This window comes from Meriones unguiculatus, chromosome 15 (assembly GCF_030254825.1).
Source record: "Meriones unguiculatus strain TT.TT164.6M chromosome 15, Bangor_MerUng_6.1, whole genome shotgun sequence".
In the NCBI taxonomy this organism is placed as follows: Eukaryota; Metazoa; Chordata; class Mammalia; order Rodentia; family Muridae; genus Meriones; species Meriones unguiculatus.
Genome location: NC_083362.1, coordinates 51,413,310 through 51,440,016, shown reverse-complemented (window position 1 = coordinate 51,440,016; position 26,707 = coordinate 51,413,310). Strand labels below are relative to the sequence as shown.

At 42.4% G+C, this 26,707-nt stretch overlaps 1 protein-coding gene across 1 annotated transcript; it reads right to left on the bottom strand.

Annotated features, from left to right (window-relative positions):
- Window positions 1–852: 852 nt before the first annotated feature.
- On the bottom strand, window positions 853–21,021 carry Cpo (carboxypeptidase O). Its single transcript, XM_060367838.1, is given in 11 exon segments — window positions 853–1,028; window positions 1,965–2,049; window positions 8,606–8,703; window positions 8,777–8,874; window positions 10,390–10,488; window positions 11,693–11,739; window positions 12,231–12,292; window positions 13,253–13,358; window positions 16,376–16,477; window positions 19,641–19,688; window positions 20,935–21,021. Coding segments are annotated over 11 exon segments (1,008 nt in total).
- Between the last annotated feature and the right edge of the window lie 5,686 nt (window positions 21,022–26,707).

The following is a 26,707-nucleotide window of genomic DNA, read 5'->3' as shown; positions in this document are numbered from 1 at the left end:
CTCAAGGCTGTGACATTCGACACCAAGGAGGGTAATTTCATCGAAGACTCTAGTCTTTATGTGCCACATACTGTGTTCTGGCCCACCCTTTGACACCTGACTCAAGACAAGTGACTTCCTGCGGCCAATGGCATCTTGGCTAGGTTTCTATTGCTTTGATAAAACATGTGACCAAAAGCGAGTCCAGGACAGCCAACGCTATGCAGAGAAACCCTGCCTTGAAAGACAACAATAAACAAACAAATACATTTTATCTTTCTATCATGTGTTGAGTTGAAATAAAAACTGGCCAGCACAAATGGGATGTTAATAATGTTAATAATCTCTACGCAGAGATTTGAATAGTATCTGTAAGCTGGAAGTTGATCCCCTCCTGTTTATCAGGCCAAACCTGGGGGCGGGGGAAGATACAGGGAGCATGAATATAACCCCTCATTCTAGTTCAGCCTGAGCCTGGTCAACCGTCTGCTTGCCGTCTGCTTGTATCAGCAAGCACCACAGAGGTCAGCAGAATTTTCTCACTGGTGTACAGGTGCATGCACCACTGAATTTTAGAAGGGTTTAGTTTATAGCTTTGTAGTTGTAATAGCTAAGTAATACAATATTCTCATAGCGCAATAAAAATTAATTACCAGCAAAACAAATGTTTAAGATGCTAGCATGACTCTTAGAATATAGGGCAATTTTTAGTTCCATGGTTTGCTTCTGTACAAACACACACCTTCACCCCAAACACATCCCCATCACTGGGGAATGAACAGGCTTTGGTAGGATGCACTTAGAGGAGAGATGTGAAGAAGTACAGTGTGGCCAGTGGCAAGACTGTGTCACCTTCCTAGCACTGTTGGTGGGCTAGTAATTCTCAGCAGGGAGTGAGGGCATGGCTTCCATGGTCTCCTCACAGGTGGGCTAGATCAGAGCTTCAGGTAGGACAAACCCATGGGTATCATTGTCCCTTAGCTCAAATGTGTGGGATAAGGGAATCCTAATGTCTCAAGACCAGTCTTTTGAGGATCCTGACATAGCATCTGTAAATGAAAACAGGAAGCTAAATGTAGAAATCAGATTTTGAAAGGAGGGATTCCATTACTGTGCAGTATGGGATGGAGGTGGGGGGGGGATAAAGGCTTCTCGGGGAAATGAAGGAGCCATTCCTGATGAGGATCCATCTGATCTTGGTAAACAGCCCCTATGGAGCCCGTGTTTTATTTGTCCCTTGCTCTTCCTTGTGCCTGGAACACAGCAGAGACTTGGTTAAAGTTGCTCAGTTGATAAAAAGAAGAAGAAGAAGAAGAAGAAGAAGAAGAAGAAGAAGAAGAAGAAGAAGAAGAAGAAGAAGAAGAAGAAGAAAAGGCAGCATCAAATTTGCAAGGTAAGAATGAATGGACTAATTTTCACAAAGAAATTAAACAGACAAACAGACAAATTAATGTCAAGAAAAATATGAGGCAAATATTAGCTAGGCGGGCCCCGGGAGCTAAGGGTGGTGATGGAGGGGTTGGGGAGCTAGAGAGGGACCGTGCTCAGACGTGGAGAAGCATTGTGCGGTCCTTCAGCTGAACTCTTGTCTTTTGACTGTTTCCCCAGTCCTGCCCTGATTGGCTTTCCTGGCAGGTGGACCCTCTGGGACTCTACCCAGCCGACTGAGGCTTAAAGGACAATGCCCTTCCTGTTGACTCCTGTGCCTTCTGCCTTGCCAGCTCTTTTAAACTCAAGCCAGGGAAAATTCTGGTTTGAGCCAGTGTATCATTGTTTTTTCCTTTGCATTCATGCCTTCTCCCCAGAGAGTACAATACTGAATCATACAGACTTCCTTTTATCCTTGGTCATTTTGATTCGTCGTACAGCTCTCTGCGGGTCCCAAGAACTCCTGCTCTTCAGCCCATCTCACCATCTAAACTTCATTGATTTCTTCTGTGCCTCCGATACCATTAAAGAAGCAAAGAAAAAAAAAGTATTCTTACATAAAATATCTGCACTTGATCCAACTCTATAATTGGTTCCATGCTTTGCTTTCAATGCATTTGCCGCCTTCTGTCCAACTTGAATCTGTAGGTGGGAAATGTTGAGAGAGCTAGTGTTAAAAATAAATCCAACAATCCAAGGGTTTTATATTTTGTACGGCTCTATCCCCGAGGTTTTAAACTGTCTTTCTAACCTCCCATTGGGCATTTATGTCTAGATCCCCTGTTGTAACCAGACCCACATTTCTTTTCATTATATCTTCCAACAATGAAACTGTTCTGAGTTTCCTGTTTCTGTTCTTGCATACTACTATAACACATGTAGAATTCTGTGGATTTCTTTAGCTTCTTTTTCCCCTCAAAGTCACCAATGTGAATTTCTGTTGCTATTACCCTATGTCAAACCCATTACCCCAGGCTTGGTCTGTTGCATCCTCTAACACATTTCTCTTCCTGCCATCAATCTTTATCCCATCCCGGTTCATCCCACGTGGCTTCCAGATGCAGATATCTACGTCCATGATCCTGCTGAAAAGCTTTCAGTAACTCCTCCTTGCCCAGGGAATTAAACACAGACGGCCTAGTTTAGATTTTGAGATCCTCTGCAAAGTGTTCCTGACCCACCTTTCCAATGTTGTATCCTATGCATTACCCTACCTCATAGCCAAACTCCTGCTTCCTCACTGCTCCTCGCCGCAACTTAGCTTCTCCCTGTTCTCTCAGGATGGCCCCTCTCCCTAGAATCCTTACCTATCGGAATTTACCCAACCTCAAGGGACTTTCTTGAATGTCAGCTCCTCAGTATTTTCCCTATCTCCCCAACTGGATTCTCTCTCTTCCTACTTTTTCGCTTTCACATGTCTTTGTTCATAGTCTCTTACAGGTTCACCCCCTTGTTTTTTTTTTCTTCTCACAGTTATTTGATGCATCCCTTGATACTCCCTGTCTCCTGATTCTAGAGGAAATCTTTCAGAACTATATGATCTGTTGAGGCCCAGCCTTCCTTTCGGCGAGTCTCTCCAGGACTTCTGCGAAGTCCTGTACTTACTGACCTCCTGATGAATCTTTTCAAATAGGTCTGTTGACAGACCCCCTGATTCCAGACATTCTGATTGCAGACATTTCAACACGACCGTCTATCGTCGAAATGTTCCGTCACAAAGCTTCTGCTTAGATTCCACACGGACACCACTAAAACCCCTTGTCACTCCTGCCAGCACTGTGATTTTCAGTTGTGTTGGTCCCAGCACCACACTGCACTGAGAGGCGTATCAGATTCCCTGAGTCTCTCAGCTGGTAATGGCCCAGTTTTAGATCCACCCCCCTTTTTTCTCTCTTCCTTACTCCACAGATGGGTGCTAAAATGTGACAGAATGGTGCTCACTCGGGTAAAGGTGGGAGGAGCCCAGAGAAATTCCAAGGGAAAAAATTAAGCAGGCAGCAAGTGGTGCAAGTGAAGTGGGAGGAGCATCCTTTAGGTACTTGGGACTTTCTGTTCGTACTACACACACACACACACACACACACACACACACACATACACACACACATACATACATACACACACACATACACACACACACACACACACATACACACACACATACATACATACACACACACATACACACACACACATACACACACATACATACATACACACACACATACACACACACATACATACATACACACACACATACACACACACACACACACACACACACACACACACACACTTGAGCATGTTTGCAAACTTCTTGCTTCTTCTTCCCTCAGTGCCAGGAATTCTATCCCTGCTCACTAACCTATTCGTTCTCTTTTCATCCAGAACAATTCTGAGTCTGTCTCAGTTCCTGGGAGGTAGGTTGCTCAGAACAGAGAAAAGGGGGCAGCAAAAGCTGAGGAAATGCAAGGAATCAAGCAGTTGCATCGTTCACACTGGAAGGAGGACCATGTGAGAGGAAGGGAGAGTCGGGAGGGAGGAAAGTTCTGGTAAGAAAATGAGAGCGGGCCTGGGAAAGGCTCAGGGAACTGTTTTGTGTCATCAGTGGAACTAAGAGCATTTCCAGGACCAGTGATTCACTAACTACGCTCACGTGTGGAAGTCTTCTAGCAAAGAAATAAAGTGTTTCTAAACATTTTCCATTCACCCGTGCCCCCGTGAGTGTCTGGGTGAAATCCATGCCAACTGGTCTGAGAAAATCCTACCTCCATCTATGTCACACAAATCAGTCCTGGACCACATTTTTCACACAAATTGTTCCTTAATTTTATGTTATTTTTTTTTTATTTCTGAAGCTCACCTCAAATAACTAATTCATGGCCAACCTTTACTTATTTTATTCTCTGTAGTTTATTTTCCTCAAATCTTAGTGGTGGGAGAGCAGACTCTCTATCCCTTCTTTGTTGACAAAATAGACTTGGGATTTTTTCACTATTAATTACCAAGAAAAAGTAGAAAAAACAGAAATGTTATTCTCAGCCTATAGAGATTTGGTCCTTTCTAAGAAGATGGAATAGAAATTCCATAGATTTTTTTTTTCGCTGTGGTCTCCTTGGTTTGCCTGTGGTATATATGCAAGATTAGAGTCTCACAACAGTGTGACGCAGCCATGATCATTCAGGCCTTTACAGCCATTGAAGCAGGACATTCTCCCCAAGCATGGTTGGATACCATAAAAAGCTAAAATGATACGCTCAGGATGCGAGGCTAAGCACTGCACTCAGGGTCAGCCGCTTTCGACCCAGAGAAGAGCATGTCTGGTTGCATGCGGGTTGATGCCCCAGGTCCCACCTCTGAGAAAAAGGTATCGGACGGGTCTGATGCTCTTTGGGTGGATGACACCTAAATGAACATCGGTACAAAGTCCCAATTTATTTCTAATATCAGAGATCAGACCTCTACTCTTGCCTGATGCGTCTAAAACAAAAAGGGGGAACTGTAGAGAGCTGCGGAATGCTATGCCTTAAAGATGGAGCTGGTTTCCGCCTTCCACCTTCCCGATGGTGAGTGCTCTCTGTCACGAACAATTCCACATTTGGCTAAGGCTGAGGATCTGGCTTGCTTCCATGTATGTGGACCTATCTGCATTGCCCACGTGGCACGCCTGGGTTGGCTACCCAGAGGCTATTTAAGCTGTGGGCTGGCTTTCCCCAGGGTCCGAGGATTGTTCAAGGTTCCTGAATAAACTGCATTGAAAAAGAAAACAAAAAACAAAAACTTTTTTTTTTTTTTTTTTTTTTTTTTTTGGTCAGGGTCTTATTGTATAGCTCTGGTTGGCCTGAAACTTTCTTTGTGAACCAAGCTAGCCTTGAACTCACAGAGATCCACCTGCCTCTGCCTCCCCACCAGGAAGAGCCCTCCTTAGATTCACTTCCTCTGAGGGCAGAACTCCTGAGTAGACTTTGCTCCTGAACTATACTGCAGGGCTGTATAGAATTGTTATGTCTGTGTCCATCTTTTCTACTTAAAGGTGCTTCCTAGTGAAAATGATAAATTTTGATTTATCATGATTCCAGGGGATCATGAGATATTGCTAAAGCCCTCTAGCCTGCTTGGCAGCTCTTTCACCGGCCTGTAAGAACATGTTTACAGGTGGACATGCAGAAGCTTTGGTTAAAGGTTCTGACATGTGTAAGAAGACATGGCTTCTTACACATGAGCTGGGGGACAGAAACTGATAGGAAAAGAGTTCAAATGTGAACAGTTCTGATATGTAAGACATTAAAGTGCTGATAGTGTTCTAATTTCAAGAGCAGCTTAGAAAGTGGACACACACACATATGTATGTATATGTATGTGTATATGTATAGAAAATATATATATTTATTATAACACACACACATATATATTCCTGTTTCTCAAGTTGTCCCTCATGCAGTATATTGACCATGGCTCCAAAAAAGCCTTGTAAATATAGGACTGCTGTAAATAGTTCTAGAAATGGAAATCTCATTGGAACAAAGGGTTGGGTTCAGTGCATAGTACTATAGCTTCTCCCCAGGAAGCCCAAAACACTGAAGTTTCAAGTGCAAAACTTCTATGCTTTATGCTTGCTGTCAAAGTCTGAGGATGAGTGCTTGTGCTTCCTCTTCAGCACCCAAGACTGCAAAAGACACAGAAAATTTACTGGTTCCTTGGCATGGAACCAATAATTTACCAATATTTTTCAGGAGCTCCTATACTCCTGATCCTGTGGCCAGAGGGCTTGAACAAGAAAGGTAATCAGTAAAAAGAAACCCTCTGACATTTGAATACAGATCACATAATATCTCTCTCTTCCTGAACCAGAAGGAATGACATTCCCATGAAAAAAAATATTGAGGTATTATATTGAAAGATGATACCTTCTGATGAAGACCTTTCAGTTGGTGGAAGACACCTTTCCATTGAAGACCTACAGTGTCCCTGGAGTTTCATCTGGCTTGGTTAACAGTTCCCTCAAAGAAAACAAGAAATCTATAGCTACTATCACAAACTGGGAAATGAGCCTAGTTCTGGGCCTCATAACTAAAACCTGTATTTCTGCAAGTTAAATGAAAAAGTGCCAGGGATTATAAGTGACAGTAAAATAGAGCATGGTTGACTGGAGATCTAAATTGATTAATGGTTTCAAAAAGTCAGAACCCTTTCTAAACAGAGCAGCTTTGTGCAGATGATACAAGTGCTTTGATGATGCAGAGGACAAATCCAGACTGGTTGATCTCCTCCATGCTCTCCCTGTAGGGATTCTGGGAATGTAGCTAGCGCTAGCTCTCTTTATGTATTTCCCCAAATGAGTTTATTATGTTACCACAAGAGTCGAGATAAGGAGATAATGGCTTTAAGCTGTAATAACCCAAGCAAATTTTAGTTACTTCTACATATTGAAAAATTATCATATAGTGTCATAGCTGTGACAGGAAAAAGTGGCCTCAAGAAAGATATCTGGGTGTTGTGGGATACTTTTGTCTTCTGGGGAAAGCTCCCTTCAGCAAAATATCTTTAGTGAATTATTTTTTAGCTTCTGCTTGAACTTAATGGGTCATGCTCCAGTGGAAAAAAGACAGGAGGCATAAATAGCCAAGAGGTCACCTCGCCTCTGAGATATCAAGAACAGGGTAAGACTCATTCTCATCTACCCTATCATCTACACCCAAGAGGGAACTGCTTTTCAAAACCAAAAGGTTTTTCGTTGTTGTTGTTGTTTTTTTTCTTTTTAATAATAACAAGCATTGGCAAGACTGTGGGGGGCTGTGAGCTTGTGCACTATAGATATTTTAAATAGTTTAACCAAAATGGAAAGCAGTAGATCAAATTAAAAAAAAAAAAGTAGAATTAACACACAGGCCAGAAACTATGCTTCCAGATATATCAAAAAGAAGTAAAGTGGAGACTTGGAGAGACGTGTGCACAGCCATATTCTTTGCTGCGTTCCTAACAATTCATGAAAGGTAGAATAAACCCAAATGTCCACTGATGGGGTAGATAAACAAAGCATGGTGGATACGCACAGTGGAACATTACTTGCTCTTAAAAAAAGGAAGGAAATATTGATCTGGAGAGATGGTTTGGTCATTTAAGGCCAAGGCTCACAACCAAAAGGATAAGAAACTGTCATATTCTACAAGAGATGCTCTGAGGGTATTATGCTAAGTTGAGGAAGCCAAGAATAAAATGACAAGCCCATTATTACTCCATTGATGTGAGGTATCTATAGTACCCATAGGTGCGGAAAGAAAACTGACGTTTGTCACAGCTGGGCATAGAGGAAAATGCGGAGTATCATGTGATGACTACCAGATACGCACAGTGAGTCCATTCTGGATTTTGGTTCACAACCCTGAATATTCTAAACTATAAACCTAAAAACAGTCGCTGTTGTATGTTTATGCTAAGTGTATTTTGCCACAATTAAAGTGGAAAAAAAATCCCTCAGCTATGACTGTTACAACAATTCTGCTCGCCCTTTGATTTGTGACTAGCGTTCATGGATTTACAAAAGGGCAAAGAGCCCAGTTCTTTCCAGCAAGTCTGCCCACCAGAGCCTGGGCAAGCACAACTTCAGAGAAGGACCTAGAGAAAAAAAAAAAAAAAAAACAAGCACAAGCTCCCTGCCCTGGCTTGTATTTCCCTGGCACTTCCTCTTACAAATATTACTGGGCAAATGCTTCAAGAAGAGTCTAGAAGAAAAACAGGGCACTGTGCTTAGCAGCAAAGAGAGCAGATATTATTTAGCCATGTTATTTTAGACGTGCCATATTCCACTAACAGCTGGCATGTTTTTTAAGCACAGTTCAAACGCTGTAATCTCTGGATGGAGCTTCGAGAGAACATACAGAAAGGAGAGCACGTTCCTGCAGACTATTAACATAATCGTCTCATTTATGTTATAGCCGAACACCTAAGATGGCTCCCAACTTGACACTTCATGAAACAGGTAGTTAATTAACGTAGGTAAAGAAGCATTTAACCAGAGTGTTCCTGGCAGGCATCTGGCAAGGTACGAAAAGCAGGAAAAAGAAAATAAGGATGGTAGGGATGGGGTAGGATGGGGGATGGGGTGGAGAACAGAGCCAGAATCTCTTGGAAATGAAAATCAGAGAAAGGCAATGGCCCTATGGACGTTTGTCCAGAGGCCTTGGCACTGTGGGATCACTAATTGTTTGTAGTTACTTGGTTTATTTTTGGTGTAGCCAAATGGTATGAGCATGAGCTGCCCATAAGAATGCATGGTCAGGAAGCATGGGGCATCTTTTTCTTTCTTTCTTTCTTTCTTTCTTTCTTTCTTTCTTTCTTTCTTTCTTTCTTTCTTTCTTTCTTTCTTTCTCTTTCTTGCTTTCTATAAGGCTTGAGACCACTTTAATCTCCGGTTCAGATGTTGGTTCTATCCCTCAGAATGTTAGATCTTGGCTGCTTGTGGAAGCACTGGATACCTAGAAAATACAGGAGGTCATGGAAACACTTCATCATGTCAGTTTATAAATGAGCAGGAGGGAGTAGCAACCTTGCTCATGGTGCTCAGGCTTGTCCTTGGCTGTCAAGTCAGTCTTGTTAGTTAATCAACTGCAGAATCACTGAAGTAGCCATGCACTGTAGAGCTCAGAAAAGCATGAGGGCTTGCCTGGAGCTCTAGATTCCAATGCGCAAACTCTGTCCCTTTATGGCTCAGGAAGAGAAAATTCAAAATGGAATGGCAGTGTGGAAATCTTTCTTAAACTTATGCTGAACCAAGGGGCTTCAGAGGTGGGGGACTGGGAATCAGATATTAGATTCCTTAGGCAAGTTCTTACAGATTTATCTGCCATGTCTCCACTTCCAGTCTTTCTTGCTGGCTTATGTCCGATCAGAGCTATTTTCCTAGGAGCCAGGTAGTCTGTCCATGCTAATAACAAAGTCCCTTACATGCTAGGTCAGTGCTCTTCCTATGTGGCATCACATTTAACACACATAATAGACTTTGGATAAGGTGGGATTGTGTGATCAATATTTTAAATAAGAAAACAAAAACAGAAAAACGAAGCATTTTTTTCCCCTAGATCACCAAGCTATAATGACTCCATCGTTACCCTTGCCCTGCAGTGAGTGGCAGTGTTCTTACCTACCCCTGATTCTTCATTTGCTTCTAACGCTTTGAGCATATCAAGATTTGGGGACACAGAAGTGCCTGGAGGAGGAAAAAAATGTTTACTCTGCTTTCTGTCTGACTCCCGCTGTAAAAGACACCCAAAAGATTCTGGTTTTTAATCTCCTTGATGGTGAGCTGTATATTTTAAAACCAAGTGATGGCTTAAAACATATCCTGACTACTTGTGCTGGCTGGTTTTATGCCAACTTGACACAAGCTAAAGTCATCTGAGAGGAGGGAACCCCAATTAAGAAAAAGGCCTCCATAAGCCTGGGCTGTGGGCCAGCCTAGAGAGCATTTTCTTAATTAGTGATTGATGGGGAGGGCCCAGCCCATTGTGGGTGGCGCTATCCCTGGACAAGTGGTCTGGCTTCTATAAGAAAGCAGACTGAGCAAGCCAGAGGGAGCAAGCCTGTAGGCAGCATCCCTCTCTGGCCTCTGCCTTACCTCCTGCTTCCAGGTTCCTGCCCTGTTTGAATTCCTGTCCTGAATTCCTTTGATGATGAACAGTGATATGGAACTCTAAGTCAAATAAACCTTTTCCTCCTTAACTTGCTCTTTTATTGCAGCAACAGAAACCCTAACTTAGACAGTGGTCTAGGTCTACTCTGTCTATGTTTCCCCAATCTCGTTCAAAAAGAGTTCTGCACATGATTGCCGTATGGCTGATACTATCCCTTTAAAAGAAATAAGACAGTAAGCATGCCCCAAAACACTGAGTGGATTTTTCAAAAATGGTTATGTTTAGTGAGTCACCGTACATCTCAGCCCATTGTTATTGTTGTTGTTCATCAGCTTATCTGCTGATCAGGTACTTGCTACACCAGGAGACATTGAAATTCTGGTGGAGAGCTGTTCCAAAGCTTGTGCCATTATGATGGGGTAAGCTGGACCTCCTCCAGAGGTAATCCAGAAACAGAGGAACAGCGGGGTGCTGACATGCAGAGACTGCAGAAATCAGTGTCAATAATGACAGGTGGCCCTTGAACATAGAAAACACGTCCCAGAATTATCAGGGGGAAAAAACCTTGCATTTATCATCATAAAATATGTGCACATGTGAATTTTAGTTTTGCAAAGAAGCTAGCCACACCCAACAATAGGAACATCATCAGTACAAACCAAATAAACAGATGTATAAGCCATCCAACTGAGGGCTAGTTTGGCCTTTCATTCTTAAGCAGTGAGCTGGGTCTACAGCCAGGATCTTACTCATAGCAGCTTTGGTTACAGTTTAGGATTCAGTTATAAAAGACACAAGGCAAACAGCCCAGCAAATGGAAAAGGCCATCCCAGGTGTATCAGAGATGATTTTTATTTTGTTGTTTTCTTGTTTGTATTTTTCATTTGTTTGATTTTTTTGCACACTGTTGGAAGAAGAATGGTTAGTAGAAATGGGGATAAAGATAAGTGTTACCAGGAAAGCTTACAGGGCCTTGATTCATGCAACGGGCCAGAATGGCTGTTCCAGAGAAGAGGTCCTGGGAGAGAGCTTTGGGGAGGGATGGAAGAGGAGGAAGTGCTTTCTAGAAATGGGAAACTCTGAGAAGTGATGAAAGAGAAGAAGAAAGGTGCTCTCTAGAAAAGGGGTTCTTGTTTGGGGAGTGATGTGCTTTATAAACATTACTGCTATTGCAACATTAGCCACCTGGGACATTTAACCTTTTGAATGATCACATTGAAAGCCACAGGCTAGTTTCGTATTCTGACATCATGTGTTTCTCCACATGTGTCTAGAACTGATCTAAGGCAGATGGATGTAGGTCAGTAGATGGAACCTATATCAATGCAATACTAATCAGCTAATGAGCAAGCCATAAACACCAAGAAGATGGCAGAAGAAAACAAGTAAGCCCAAATGGAGAACTGTAAGCCCAAATGGAGAACTGGGACAATGGAAAACCACAGAGGTCTCCCACACCAGGCTCCAACTCTGAGAAGGTCTGAGGCTTCCATGTCTTAAAGTTGACTTTGATGAAAAGCTATCAAACAGGGCTTCTCTCTTTACATGGCTAGAAAAGATTCCCATAACTAGAATGGCTGACATCAGAGGAATGAACCGAGTCGATCATCAGTACATGAACATAACCCTGGCCCAAATGCAGTGTCCACACCATTCTCCAAGTGTAGATATAACTGTCAGTGTTTAGGACTGCGATAACTTACTTTTTGTCTAATTTATTGGTTTCCTACATTCTCTACCTCCCTTCCAAGCCTTATTTACCCTAACACCTTCCAAACCCTGCAAACTATGTAGGAAGGAAAGAAGGTTAGTGGGGAGAAGGAGCAGAGTTCTCTTTGGCTACTTTCAGCTGGTTAGGATCATTGGCTTCTTTGGAGCGATACCAATCTCAGTCATCAGGATATCCAGCAGACCAGCAAACAGCAAATGCAGCAGCAGGATGAACCAGCTGCCTTCTTTCTCCTTTGACCGTCTCCTTGAAGCCTGCTTTTCTCTCTCTGGCCTCTGGTATTTATACCCTTTCCGAGCCCGCAGAATTCCACTAACTGAAGCTGGCTCTCTGAGCCACATGAAGCTGTTACTGGCTGTGGATAACCTAAGGCCGCCCCATATCCCACACTTGGGATTAAGACAAAAACACATTTACATAACATAACTGAGTTTTTAAAGAAAGCAAGACTTCCACTACAGGACTGGTAGCACAGAGAAGTCTAGTTCCTTAAGGAGCCTGCTGATCCTTGCACTGTCTTTATATTCTATAGAGTCTAGAAGTTAAAAGAGAAACATCTGGAACGATTCTAGGAAGAAATCTTTCTCTTCCGATTTTCTGTAAATTTCAGCCTAATTACAAGACCTGGCTGCTATCACAGTTCCAGCCACCAGGTCCTCCTTAACTGTGGCTGTCTTTTATAAGAGCGGCTCTCAAAGTTGATTGCAAGAAGTATCACCTGACAGCTCACCCGTCTGTCATCCCTGCACTCTGGAGACAGAACAAGGCAAGAAGATCTAGAGTTCACGGACTGCATGAGTTTGGGACTAGACTGGACTACGTAGTGAGACTTTGCCTCAAAAAACAACAAAACACTGACCGTCCCGCTGTATCTGTCCTCCCCGGCTCCTTGGAAGTTTATAGCTCACTAGGTGAGATGGAGCTAATTTGTATTTCTCCCAGTTGGCATTTCTTCTCTTGTTCTTAGGAAGGACTTTTCCTGGGTTATCTTCTATAATTTGTGTTTCTAAAAAGACTAACAGAAACATGTTATTTTTTAAAGTTGTCCTACTCCCTAAAGGAGAGAGAAGAGGGGAAATATGAAATCTCATCACTCTAGGTGTTTTTCCATGTGAGAAATCTTTTGACCCACACAGCAGGCAAACAGGTTGTCATTTCTAAGCTCCTGTAATAAATGAGAAGCTAGGTGAGTGTTTGAAATTTTTCCCCAATACTCTTTGACAATATTCAATATCATCTCTGACCTCCAATATACATCTTCTACGTTCAGGTAGGTTTCCTTTCCAATAAAAATGATTATGGATGCAGTAGAATGAAGTCAGGGTACTCAGTTTTTGGCAAGGCTACTCACTAATTCCATTTCACTTGAAGTGAGGGGCTAATTCAGCACAGTTACAGCTAACAGGAAAGAAGTATGTGTCTAAAGAGCCCAGAAGTGATAGGTACTCAATGGCATGATTTAGCATCATGAGGCAGCTAAAGACACTTGCCTCTTTCACGAACCACTGGCAAAAAGCAGGGACAATCCATTTCCTGGCAGGAATTCCACAGTCCATCCAAATGATCTTGGGAATGTTGGATGGTTGGCTGATCTAGAGGGAACATTCAGGCTACGTAACCAAATGATCACCAGTATAAGCCACCATGCAAAGCTACCAGGTTTTAATTTCCTACAGTGCCCTCTCTCATTTCCTTCTGAGGCTCACAGGTGGTGGCCAGGATGCTGGTAGAGGGAGACATAAACCACTGAAGTCCTTTACTCTGCTACCTTGCTCTCCTGCCCATTGCCTTGATAACTGTTGTCAGGGCTGTGCGCTGATTTCCCAGCATACCCATCCAAAGAATCACTTTTTTTCCTGCACCCTGAATTAATCCCATGGTTGCAAAGTGTATAGTGGTTCTCAAACTTTATTACACATAGAATCATCTTCCAGACCTGATAAACACTGTGCTGGGTGTGGTGGTACATGTCTCTGATTCCAGGACTCTGGAGAAAGACAGAGGCAAAGGGACCTCAGGTTCAAGTCAACTGTCCCACCAGCTGAAAATGCATATATGCCCTATATGTTTACAGGCTTTATACATAGTATACCCAGAGAGCAAAGCATGTCAGCTGTGATGGTCAAGAAGCAAACTATTTTAAAATGAACCAAACCTTCGCTTACACGTCCAGAAACTGAACAGATCAAAGTCCGCCCCCATCCACACAGTGCTTGTTCAATTCTCCAGTTACTCCTCCACCCACTAAGACATTGCTGTCTTCTTCCTTCCCTGCCCGTTTGTTATTCTTGGACATCAAGTCAGCCTTCTCCAGAAAGAAATCTGCTCTCTTCCTAGAGGTGGGAGGTAACACTGACAATTGTGGGTTCTCTCTGGTGGAGGAGGGGCTCTAAACAGTCCCAGGGTCTAACAGTTGTATCTGTCTTGGATTTGTAAATGGCCTACACCAAGCTTTTTGCCAAAGCCTCGGCAACTGAGCTGATGAAAGCTCTTTCCTTCACACAAGATACTTACAAGACGAGGCGACGGCATGGCCGGGCTTGACATATTCAAGGGACTTTCTTCTTGTAACTTCCCCTGCCTCTCAAGGTTTCTAGGACAATGCCTCACCCCCTCTTACCCCAATTTTCTTCTAAAATTATCCATTTTATGATCATCTGTGGGTTAGTTCTGTGCTTGTTTTTTATTGCCCCCTTATTAGGTTTTTATTCTTTTACTTATCCTTGCCCTGAGCAGAGTAGGTTGAGGCATCTTGGCAGACTCAGCCCAGAGTCTGAGTGTCTATCAGAACTCACATTGACTGGTGCCCACTGCTCCACACAGATTAGTCCATCTCTGAGTAAATACCTTGTCTAAGGCAGTAATTTTGACACAGTTTTAAGAGCTTCTCAAACTGGGGGGGGGGGGTCTATCTTGTAAATTAGCATAGCTTCCGAGTCCCACAGAGGTTTGAATTCTGGGACCCTGAGTTGGGCAGCAGAGAGGGACTGAGGAAAAGGCAGATGCACGCGCAGGAAAGCCAGGATCAGGCTTCTAGTCACGGCAACCTGGAACCTCAGTATGGTGCGGCACAGCAGGAGGGCTGACCAAGCTTCACAGCAGGTCTTTATAGGTGAGCAGTCTCGGCTGGGAACATCCAGAGGAAGCTGCAGTTGCTAGTCTTTGCACACGCCCATCAATCCTTAATAAATACTCAGGCTCCCAAGGAAAGCTTTTCATTCCCCTTGAGCCTGGCCAATATAGACATGAGCTTGGGCAAGTTGACCCATGGGTCTGAGGCCTTGTTGTCCTCATCATGGCCGTGTCCATGTCAAAATGCACAAGCTTCATTCACTCAGGGCTTCCTCTGCCCTCCACATTGGTGTGCACAAGTAGTGTAGGGAAACATGATATACTCTTCCATAACACTGTCAGTGTCATCTGGAACTTGTTGGCAAAAGAACCTTGCGTAGACATCAGAATTATCAAGATCAGGCAGGTTAAAACGCAGATGTCTAGGCACCAGGCACTCCCCCAGGGTTTCTGATATCAGAGACGCATGTAGTGAGGTCTGAGAATGTGCATTTGTTAACACGTTCCCAGACGCTGCTGATAGAGGGGAACTAAGGACCACCCTTTGGAAGGCCGCTGTTTTGCCTGCTAGGGTTGCACATTTTCAAGCGTGCCTTGTCCTGTCTTAGAACAATCAGGCCACCATGTCTTTGGGAGGGACTGAGACGTCAGTTATTAGGCCATACTCCACAGGGGATTTAAATGTCTAGTCAGGATAGACACTCCCTGGTCCAGCCCTGAAAGCTTAGAAGGCCCAGCCCTGTGGATGAGTGATGAACCTCAGACACTTTTTACCACATTACAGGCAACAACGGTAGGAAAACTGGGGCCTGAACTTCCTCTTGGGTTATGAGATTGTCTGGTTATGTGAGCTGGACCTTGTATAAATCACCTTATTTCTCTGAGTTTGTCTCCTCCATGGTAAAGCCAAAGAACAATAGGTGAAGGTTTTCTGTGTTTTTAGAACATTTTTTGTTGGGGGGGGGGAGACAAGTGCAGTTTCTCTTTTTAAATCAAAACATTTGAACTAACAAAATGGCTCTGCAGGAAGAGACATTTGCCTCCAACTCTGACAAACCCAAGTTTGAACTCCAAAATTTACATAGGGGAAGAAGAAAACCCACTCCTGTAAGTTCTTCTCTGACCTCTACAAATACACTCAGGCACATAAGAAAGAAAGGAAGAAAAGAAGGAGGGAAAGAAGGGAGGGAGGGAAGGGAAGGGGAAGGAAAGAGAAGAAAAGAGAAGAAAAGAAAAAAAGAAAAAAAGCCACCGCCACCACCAACAAAGGACAGAAAAGTTAAAAAGTGAGCTGCTTCTAAAGAATCCCTATTGGGGTAATCCACTCATGGGTTCTTCTATGTTTGGGTCCTGTTTTGCCTCAGAGCCCCAGCTTTATAAAAAGCAGGCACATGCAGGAACCCAGTTTGGGGTTGAAAAGGCAAAGATTTATGCACAGCGGTTTGAACTCCTCCCGAGGTTCTGACAGAGCCTCTGGGTGGTGGCAGTCTGACAGGGCAGATTCTGCCATAAGGTCAGGCTCAGCCTGAGCACTCACCTTCAGGTAGCACATGGGCGGGGTCTCACAGGTCATTTCCAGGAAATGCTGTGTCAACACGTCTGCATACTTCTCGCTGACCTGGCTCATCCACTGATAGATCTAAAACAACCCAAAGGACCGCGCTGTTGCTAGGCAGATTGCTTGATTGCCTCCGATTGAGATAGCTGCTTGTTTCACTAAGACACTGAACTCTGCTAACGCCGTGCGACAGACCAAACAGAAAACTGAAGCAATGATGTATTACCTCTCCTCTCTCACTTCCTTTCAAGACCCCCTGGGGGAAGTCTTAGGACACCCCCATTTGACCTTCACAAATAAGCAACTGGGAAGGAACATGTTTTGGTAATCCGCCAGTGGCACCTCAGAGACTGTGCTGCGCGTGTCCTTCCCACAGCCATCAAAATTAGCCCTGTGTGCCACACAGTAAGGGCAGTGATTTGGGGCCAGGCTTGTTTTGTAGGATCTTCTTTCCTCCTTATCTGCCTAAGGGCTCTGGTTGGATGTTCTTCATTCCCTAAAGGTCCATCTGGCTTGATTTCTAGTCCAGCAACATGAGGGGCTGTGGGACACCTGGACAGTGTAATTGGGGAAACCAGCCTGAAGCTCGAGTGAGGATGAGAAGTATCCAAACCCTGAAAATCTCCATCTTGAGACTAGCAGGAGATCTGTGCCTGCATGTCCAGGTAGTCTTGGAGCCCCCAATTTGCGATCTTCTAGGTAGCCTAGCACCTGGAATTTCTCACCACACATATGAAGCATTTGCAACACCTCAGCCCCCAACCAATGATGTTCACTTCCCAGAAAACCCTTGCCTACTTCCCCAAGATTTATAGAGCTCGTATACTCCCCAACCCCAAATGAAGAGAGCTGTGTCCCTGGAAGAGCTGGGTCACTAAAAGGGCTATAACAGTAGCAGAGCTGTATCAGAGACAGCTCCCCGGGCTCCAGATGGACAGGAGCCCTGAAGCAGTATGTGTGGTGGTGGTGGAGGGTTCTCAGGTCATCTGGATTCCTGTGTCACAAAGGGAATACTGGTGTCTTGGCGTGAATATTCTTGAGAGTGAATTGTGGTAAGGTGTTGAGCCCGTCCTGAAGTTCCCTTTGGCTTTGTGACTGATGATGTCATTGCCATCCATCCTGAGGTGCTACATACAGCTGAGGTGGGTGGTCCTCACCGAAGACTGACACACGCTGTTTGGACTTTCAGCTTCCCTAACCATGGGTTAATTAAACCCCCTTTCTTTATAGAGTTCATCTGCTTTGGGTATTTCGTTACAGTAATGAAAAGTAGATTAGTACACCAAGAGCATCCTTTCTTAATGCCCTTTCCAGAATCTGCTTACTGAAGCTTCTAGGTCAGGCCCATGATAATAATTTTGATTAAACTTAATAGACCTGAATAGATGCTGATTTAATTATAAATCATATATATTAAACTTGGAAGGAACCTTACACTGTGACCAATAAATCTATAACTGGGGTTTCATAAGAAGAAATGCAGTGAAAATGAAGACTTATTATGGGAGCCATCAGCATGTCTCAGGACTCAAGACACCCAAATTTCTATGTAGTTGACACTGGATAGTCCAGAGTTACAGGGAATAATAGTTAACTAAAGAAAACAAATCATTTTTAAAAAATTGAATCTTCATTGACATGCAGCCTATTGAGAAAGCTTGTCGATACCTTAATAAACACTTAACAAAAGGCAGTTTTAATTCGGTCAGTCCACTACAAAAGAATAGTATCTTATGACACAGGTAAGGGACAGAATGGGATGCAGATAGCTTAAACTCAAGAAAGCTGTAAATAACAGCACTGGAAGTGGCAGGTGTATATTTACTTATTGCCTAATCAGCGATAATGCAGTCAACTTTATTTATTGTCAGCACAATGCTTTAAAATAAGCACCGTTATTCTAGTTTCACAGAGGGAGAAACTGGCTCACCTGGCCAGCGAGTATACAAGCCAGGTATGAACCTGTCATGGAAACCAGGTATCTTCATTACTCTTCCTATTGCTGTGATTCAGAACAAAACAGAACAAACCAAAAAGCCAAACTCTGACAAAAGCAATTTAAGGGAGAAAGGACTTACTTTGGCTCGTGGTTTGAAAGTGTATGCTATCCTAACAGAGAAGCACCGCGGAGCTTGGTAGCTGGCTACATTGCGTCCAAAATCAGGAAGAAGAGAGTGAAGACCTCATGTGCTCAGCTACCTTCCTGTTTCACCAAGTCCGGGACCCAAACCTGGTGTCTTTCTTTAAAGTGGATCCTCCTGCCTCAATAAACGCAGTCAAGACAACCCCTCACAGGCATGCCAGAGGCTGACCCTGTCTGCCTTCTAGGTGATTCTGGATCCTGTTGCATTGACAACACGAACCACCATACCAGATCACCGATGGGCTTCCAGCATCTTGTTCAAGGCCGTGGAGCTGATACTTCACTGAGGTAACATCCACAGAGGAAAGTATAAATTCTTTTTAGCATTCTGAAGAATTATTCTGGAAAAAAAATAATACTATATCTATTATTGTATAGATATATACTATATCTATACAGATGCAGAGATTATAAATCGGGAAAGTGTATTTGGAAAGCAATTTGTGCACTTATGTACAACTTTTAGATGTGCATGTCCTTTAATCCAACCATTCTGGTTTTAGATGTTTATTCCTTAAAAAGAGGGGAAGAAAAAGTTGTGTGTGGTATCCCATAAGCCATACACACAAAAGCCACTTTTGGAAGCCGCTAAATGTCTTCAACACATTACAAATTCTTTGCCGAAGTCTTTTCCTTCAAAGAACTACTGCTGACCACACCCCCTGCCCCCAACCCTCCATCCAGCAAGAAAAAAACTACACTGTCAGCTAAGTAGAACTCACTGAGGGGCCTTTTCTCCTCGTGTCTCACACTCACAGAGGCACCGACCCTGCTCTGCTCAAAACTGCTAAGAATATGACAACTCCCCCCCCGAAAATGTTAATTATGGTTTGTGTTCACGATAGGCTCATAGGGCTGTTCCTCCCTTTCTTTCTTTATGTTATTAATTTGCGTTTTATTTCCTCTTACCTGGTTTTGTAGTGGTGGAGAAGGAGATGTTTGGAAATTCCTTCGACTCAGCCTACAGGCAAATCTTCACCTCACAGTGTGATCGAGTCTAGTTTGTTAACACTCCTGTTCACGGTACGCCTTCCCTGGTATACCCTAAAGCAGGCAGTGACCTCCAGCGACACTGCCTTCATACTGTGTGTCCTCACCCACCTCCCCCATGAGATGGTGTCTGTCATAGAACTAGGTCTCAAGACTCCTCTGTGGATGTCAACCTCTTGTCTGTGCTGTGCTGAGGACCTGGAAGAGAAAGAAAGACGTAAACTAGTGAAGACATTAGGACTTCCTGAAGACTAGAAGGTTGACAGATTGCTATAAGGTTAGAAGCATTTAATTCCCTTATGAAAGAGCAGTGTTCAGTCGCCAGTACTCATGTCAGATACCTCAGAGCTGCCTTGTAACTCCGTTTCTAGACAATCTGACACCCTCTTCTGGCTTCTGTGCCTCCCTCCCCCTGCCTTTCTCTCTCACACACACAATTTAAAAATAAGCACAATTTCAAAGGTCACAGAAAGCAGTGCACACAGGATTTGAAGTCCCAAAGCCAGTGTTGAAGTTATTACTTTATGACTTACCTCCTGTGACACCTTGGGACACTATTTAGCCATTGGGAGATGGAATTTCTTTGTCGACAAAGTGAGGACAATAATGTCAAGCTTAGAGAAGGACGAGAACAACTCAATAAGGCACTGTAGATAAAAAAGAAAGTGCTTGTAAGTTTGTAAAAGGTCTAATGGCTAAGATTTATTGAGCTGAAACTTTTTATGAGACAGACACTATCCTAAGTAATTTAAATCTCATTTACACCTCTCTAAACGGTTGAGATAGGTTTCTCTTTATCTCCATTTCCGAGATTAAGAAAGCAAACCACTGGGAAAGTGTGACTGGACCCCAACCCCGCCAAGCTGACTGGAGAGGTTAACCACTACTGTAAGTCCACAGTGAGCAGTAAGCCCTCTGCAGCAGCTGCCGCCAGTGACCGCACACGGAAACAGCATCACCCGAGGTCATACAGGATTCATTCCTAGCATATCTTCTATGGGACTGACAGACACTGACGTCCCATATAAGCCAGTCTAGTATCAGCACAGTTTTAGTGTCCTAAGCAGTCCCTGGACTCTGCTCAGCCACCCCTCCATTTTCAAACGCTTCGTAATTACTTCCCATCATCAATCTGCATAGTGCTACATTTTCTAGACTATGATATCGGTGGGGTTACACCACGTGGCCCTTTCAGATTGGCTTCTTTCACTTGTTAATAAGTGTCTTGGTTTCTTTTCTGTTGTGGTGAGACACCGCAGCCAAGGCAGCTTATAACAGAAAACATTTAACTGGGCACTTGCCTACAGTTTCAGAGGCTGGATCCTCGGAGCCACCATGCCACGTCATGCCAGGCCATGGCAACAGGCAGGCAGGTATGGTCCTGGAGCAGTAACTGAGAACTTACCTGTGGAGACAACAGCTGTGAGGCAGGGAGTGAGCCAACTGGAATGGCCTGGTCTTTTGAAACCTGAAAGCCTAACTCTACTGACATACCTCCTCCAACCAGGACGTACCTTTTCCAATAAGTCCACACCTCCTAATCCTTCTCCAAAAGTTCCACCAACCAGGAATTAAGCATTCACATATGTGAGTCTTTGGGGCCGGTCTTGTTCAAACCATCACACCATAACTAAGTTTCTTCCATGTCTTTTCACAGCTCCCTTCTCATTGCTGGGCAATGCTCTCTTCTCTGGCTATGCCGCAGTTTATCCATTCATATGTCGGAAAACCCCTTGGCTGCTTCCTGTATTTGGCAGCTACGAACAAAGCCGTCAGAAACACACATGTGAATGATTTCATGAAGAGAGGCTCCTAGTTCATTTGGGTAGGAACTAGGGATTACAATTGTTGAATCATATGAAAAACATATGTTTTGTTCTGCAAGAAAGTGACACCACTTTTCAAAACTGGGGGGCGGGGGGAGACAGTTTTGCATGTCCACCAGCGACAAATGGATTCCGGTTGCTTCTCTACGCCCGCACTGGCCTTTGAGGTTGGTCTTCTGGAGGTGGGCTGCTGCAGCAGACTGTGGTGTATCTGGTAGTTGGAATTTACAGTTTTCTGGTGACAGATGAGGCAGAGCATCTGGTCCTGGCTTCCTCGTCTCGTTCTTTGGTGAGACATCCGTTTGGGTCATCTGCCCACAACATACTTACCATGCACTTTTATTAATGTTTCAGTTTCAGGATTCTTTCGGATCGCATTCTTACTTCAGATGTGCCTTCCATAAACATTTTATCTTGGTTTCTGGTTTTCTTGATATTTTCTTTCAAAGAGAAGTTTATACATTTACTAAATTTTGGCATAACAGTTATTATTATTATTATTTTTTCATGGATTGAGCCTTTCCTGATATGTGTAACATGTCAATGTCATACTCAGAGTCATCCAGGCTTCCTAACCCATCTTCTAGAATTTTATAGTTTTTTATTTAACATTTGGGTAAAGGGCTTTTTATATATGTATGTATGTATGTGTGCTCATGTACACGAGAGCTCATGTGCGTGGAGGTCAGAGGCCAAGCTTCGTTGTCATCCTCAATAATGCTGTCCACCTCCTTTGAGATGAGAAAGGCCTGTCATTGGCCTAGAGATTACCAATGAGGAGAGACAGGCTGGCAAGCAAGCTCCAGGGATCTGTCCATCTCTGTTTTCCCAGAGCTAGTACAACAAGGGCATGCCACCATCCCAGCATTTTGGGTTAGGTTCTGCAGCTCAAACCAAGGCCCTCGTGCATGGCAAGCACTTTACAGACGGAGCCAGCCTCCAGACGGGTGATCTATTTTTGAGTTAATATCTGTGCTTTCTCGGATTTGTATGTGAATGTCTACTTGTCCCAGCACTATCTGCTACAAAGAATGTTTTTGCTCTATTGTATTATTTTCCTCCTTTGTCCAGCATAATCAACTATGTGTATGTGGGCCTACTTCTGGGCTCCCTATTCTCTTATACTGATCTATTTGTTTATTATTTTGCCAATACCACACTGTCTGATGACTGTAAGGTTATAGTAAATCTGAAATAAGGTAATGTCTGTCCTCTGACTTTATTCTCCTTCAATATTGTGTTGGCTATTCAGTGTCTTTTATTTGTCTACAAATCTTAAGAATCAGTTTGTCAATAACCACAAAATAACTCCCTAGGATTTTGTTTGGGGTTGTATTGTGTCTATAAATAAAATTCAGAAGAGCTGATACCCTGACAATATTGAGTCTTCCTTCTGTGAACATAAATATTTCCCCATTCATTCAGGTCTTTGATGCCTTCCGTTTGTGTTCCATATGTTTTCCTGAAGAGATATATTACAAATATGTAATTTCAAGCACACTAGTATTTTTTTTTTTAATTTCAAATTCTACTTCTTCTTGGCTATGTATAGGAGATCAATGGATTTCCCTATGTCATCCAGTTTTCTCTGATGGGTTCTTAGTCCTAGGATGGTTGTTGTTAAATCTTTCTGTTTTCCTCCATGTATATTCATTTCCCTTTTAAACAGTTTTATTTATACCTCCCTAAATTATATACTGTTTATTACCTTTTCTTGTTTTACAATATTAGCTAGGCCTACAAGAACTGTATTGGAAAATGGCAGTGAATGCAGATACTGTTGAAATTGAGTGATCTTCTTGAGAAACCTTTCAGTTTCTTGCCATTAAGGATGATGTTAACAGCCAGGTGTGGTGGCGTGTAGCACACACCTTTAACCTCAGCCCTCGGGAGACAGAGGCAGGCAGCTCTCTGCAAGTTCGAGATCAGCCGGGTCTGTACATCTAGTCCAGGATAGCCAAGGCTACACAGAGAAACACTGTCTCAAAACAAACAAACAAACAAAAGGATGATGTTAATTATAGCAGCTTTAAAAAGCATTCATCACACTGAGGAAGTTTCTTTTTCTTTACCATAGCTGTGTGTTGGATGCTGTGAAATCTTTTTATAGACCTATTGATATGATGCTATAACCTTTCTTCTTTGGCCTGTGGATGCAATGGAATGTTGAACCAGCTATGCGTAACTGGGATAAACCCTCTTAGCCAATCTATACAGTTCTTTTTATCCAAAGCTACACTTCATTTGCCAATAATTTTTGAGAATTCTTCTGAGTTTATGAGTGCTATTATCAGTCTGTAATTTTCTTTCTTTGTAATGTCTTTGTCTGACTTGAGTATTAGATTAATGCTGTCTCACAGACTGGGTTAGGAAGTATTCTCTCTTGTGGAGAACTGGCATAATTTCTGCCTTAAATGTTTGATATGAACCAGTAAGCTGCCCCGGGGCTGGTGCTTTCTGCCATGGGTTAATCACAGCTTCAGTTTCTTTAACAGCTATAGCGCCATTTTAACTATCTACTTAGGATTTATCTTTCAGCAAAGAATTTAGTATTACTATTCGATGCTTTATTCCAAGCATTATGCTAGAAAGCTGCCTAAGAAACCAAACACATGCACAGTTTATAATTCAGTTCTCATTTTAACCCAATGGAGTTAAAATGATCCATATTCTGCAAACAAGAAAACAGACCAGGAGAAGAAAGTAAGTCACTTGCAAAGAGTTATATAGTTAATAAGTCATAGAGTTGGTAGTACTCTAAACCACAAAACATTTAGTGAATGTTCCTAGCTAAAAGGCTTTATTTAACAAAGGGCGGGGGGGTTGAATATTCATTGGAGATCACACTGATAATCCATTTATCTAATAAATATGCATGGGAAAATAGCTTGTTGATGGTGCTGGTGTGTCAGCTTTAGGAGATGCTGGGATGCAAATTTCTGCGCGGTGATAGTGAATTGCATGGGAACTTGCTAGACAGCTAATTAACTAGTGTTCCAGTGAGTTTCATCATTTCTGCACATTCTTGAACATCTATGGTATTGTGTCTCTTCTTTCTTGAGCCTTCCTTTCTTTATTTGTAAAGTGAGAAGAATAATAGCACTTTTCAAAGGATCCTTATGAGAATTAAATAAGCTAACCCATGCTTAGCAGTAAGAACACTCTTTTTATTGTAGTTAACTCCTAATAACCAGTAAAAACATAGTAGTCCACATTAAACACAACAAATGCCTTATTTAGCTGCAAAAATATTAAAAGCAAAAAGTACAAAGACTAACTTGGTCATTCAACTGGTATTTTTAAACAATGCAAAAAACACATTATTTTATTGTATTTTATTTTTTAGACAAGGCCTCTCTGAATAGCTGGCTGTCCTGGAATTGACTGTGTAGACCAAGCTGGCCTTGAACTCACAGAAATCTCCCTGTCTTCACTACCATGCCCAACTACAAAATATGAGTTAGTTAAAGTACACATTTCAAGCTGGTGCATTTCTGTCTAGGTTCTGGGAATCTAACTGGTGAGCATACACCTATGACTCCAGCACTCAAGAGACTGAGGCAGGGGGATCACCCCTTCAAAGCCAGCCTGGGCTACCCAGAAAGAGCCTGAATAAAAATTAAAAACAACAAAGATAAATAAATAAACAAGTAAAACAAAGGTTCCTTGCTATTTAGGATCATAAACCAACAATCAACTACTCAAAGAGAAATCAGTTTCTGTACCTAATAACTTTATTATCATTAATTATTATTGATACAACTACTAATAGTTTGAATTTAATAGTTCCTTGACTTCAAAATTATAAATGTTTCATCAGATTGTTGAGTGTATTTTGTAATATTTTGCTAGAGCAAGTGAGAATCTTATTAGATTGTTTAAAGAATTACCCAAAACAATAAAAATGAGGTTTAAAAGTAATTAAAAGAAACAAATGTTATTTCTATTGTAACAGATGGGAACCAATCTTTCTTCAAGCTTTTTTAGAATATTTACCATGCATTGTATTTTTCATAAGCAATAATACCTCAGAGTAAAAATTTGTAATATAAAATATATATTGATACAAGTCATATGTGGAGACTGAATGCTTTATGGAACATATTATCATTTTATAAAGAAAAATACAAACATCCCTCAGTGAGTTTAAATTCATATCAATACGTTTTCAGAAACACGGCCTATGTTATTAGTCAGCAAATATCTTGTCACAGCACAAGTTAATCTTCACTGAGCACTCTACGCTAGCATCTTGTAGCATTTTATATTTCTATTCAATTGTCCAATGTGTATTCATTCTAACCACTTTACACAAAGCAGTATTAGGTAATATAAAAAAAAGATTTATTTCCTGATTTTAAAATCTCTTTAATACATGAACATATGAAAAGCCAAATGACAGAGCCTTTAAATAACAAAATGTGAGGTGTGATAATCTAGTGGCTGATTACCAGCTTAATTGCATTTAAAGAATATTGAAGCCTGGGAAGGGAAAATTTGAGCTGGGGTAAGAAGATGCAGGCAGCCCTGATGAGACTTGATAGGCTGAGGTCAGAGGGTAGGGGAGGAGTGCTCCCTCTTTCTAAGAAATAGGGAAGGGGAATGGGGAGGAGGAAAGAGAGGGAGGGTGGGACCTGGAGGAGACAAGGGAGGGGGCTACAATCGGGATATAAAGTGAATAACCCTATAAAAATAAATTCAAATTTATTTTAAAAAAAACCGATACTCAGTACTTCTACAGCAATTGTGTAGGCTGGAGCTGTTTGGGGAACTCAATATTCATAGCATGCTATTTATTGTCTTGAAATAACAACGATCTCTAGAAGAAATGCTGTCCATGCTTTATTTTTCCTGAAGACTTAGTTACACAGGCTACACATTTTCTAAGTAGCTGCTGCTGATTTGGACAACAAAGAGATTAGCAGTAAAGATCAGTATCAAGGAAGTTATATATATATAAAAGGCAATTTTTCTTTAGACTGGGGAAGGGGAGGCAAATGAAGAGAAAGCCTTCCAGGACCCCTCTCCCCTGTTTCTCACAGTGTATCCCGTCTGTGGAGCCCCACCAAGAAAGGGGGCCTCTTAGGGTGCTTTTTTAGTCCCCATCTCCTCCCTCATCTTTAGATTACCCCCAGCACCAAATGCAATGTAGAACATTTATATGGTGTTTTTTATGTTCTCAGACATGTTTAGTGTAAAGGAGTTTTTTCTTTTATGGATGTCTTAGCTAGGGTTTCTATTGTTGTGAGAAAACAAGATGGCCAAAAGCAACTTGAGGAGGAAAAGGTTTATTTCATATTTCATCTTACACTTTACAATTCATCATCCATGGATGTTAGGACAGGAACTCAA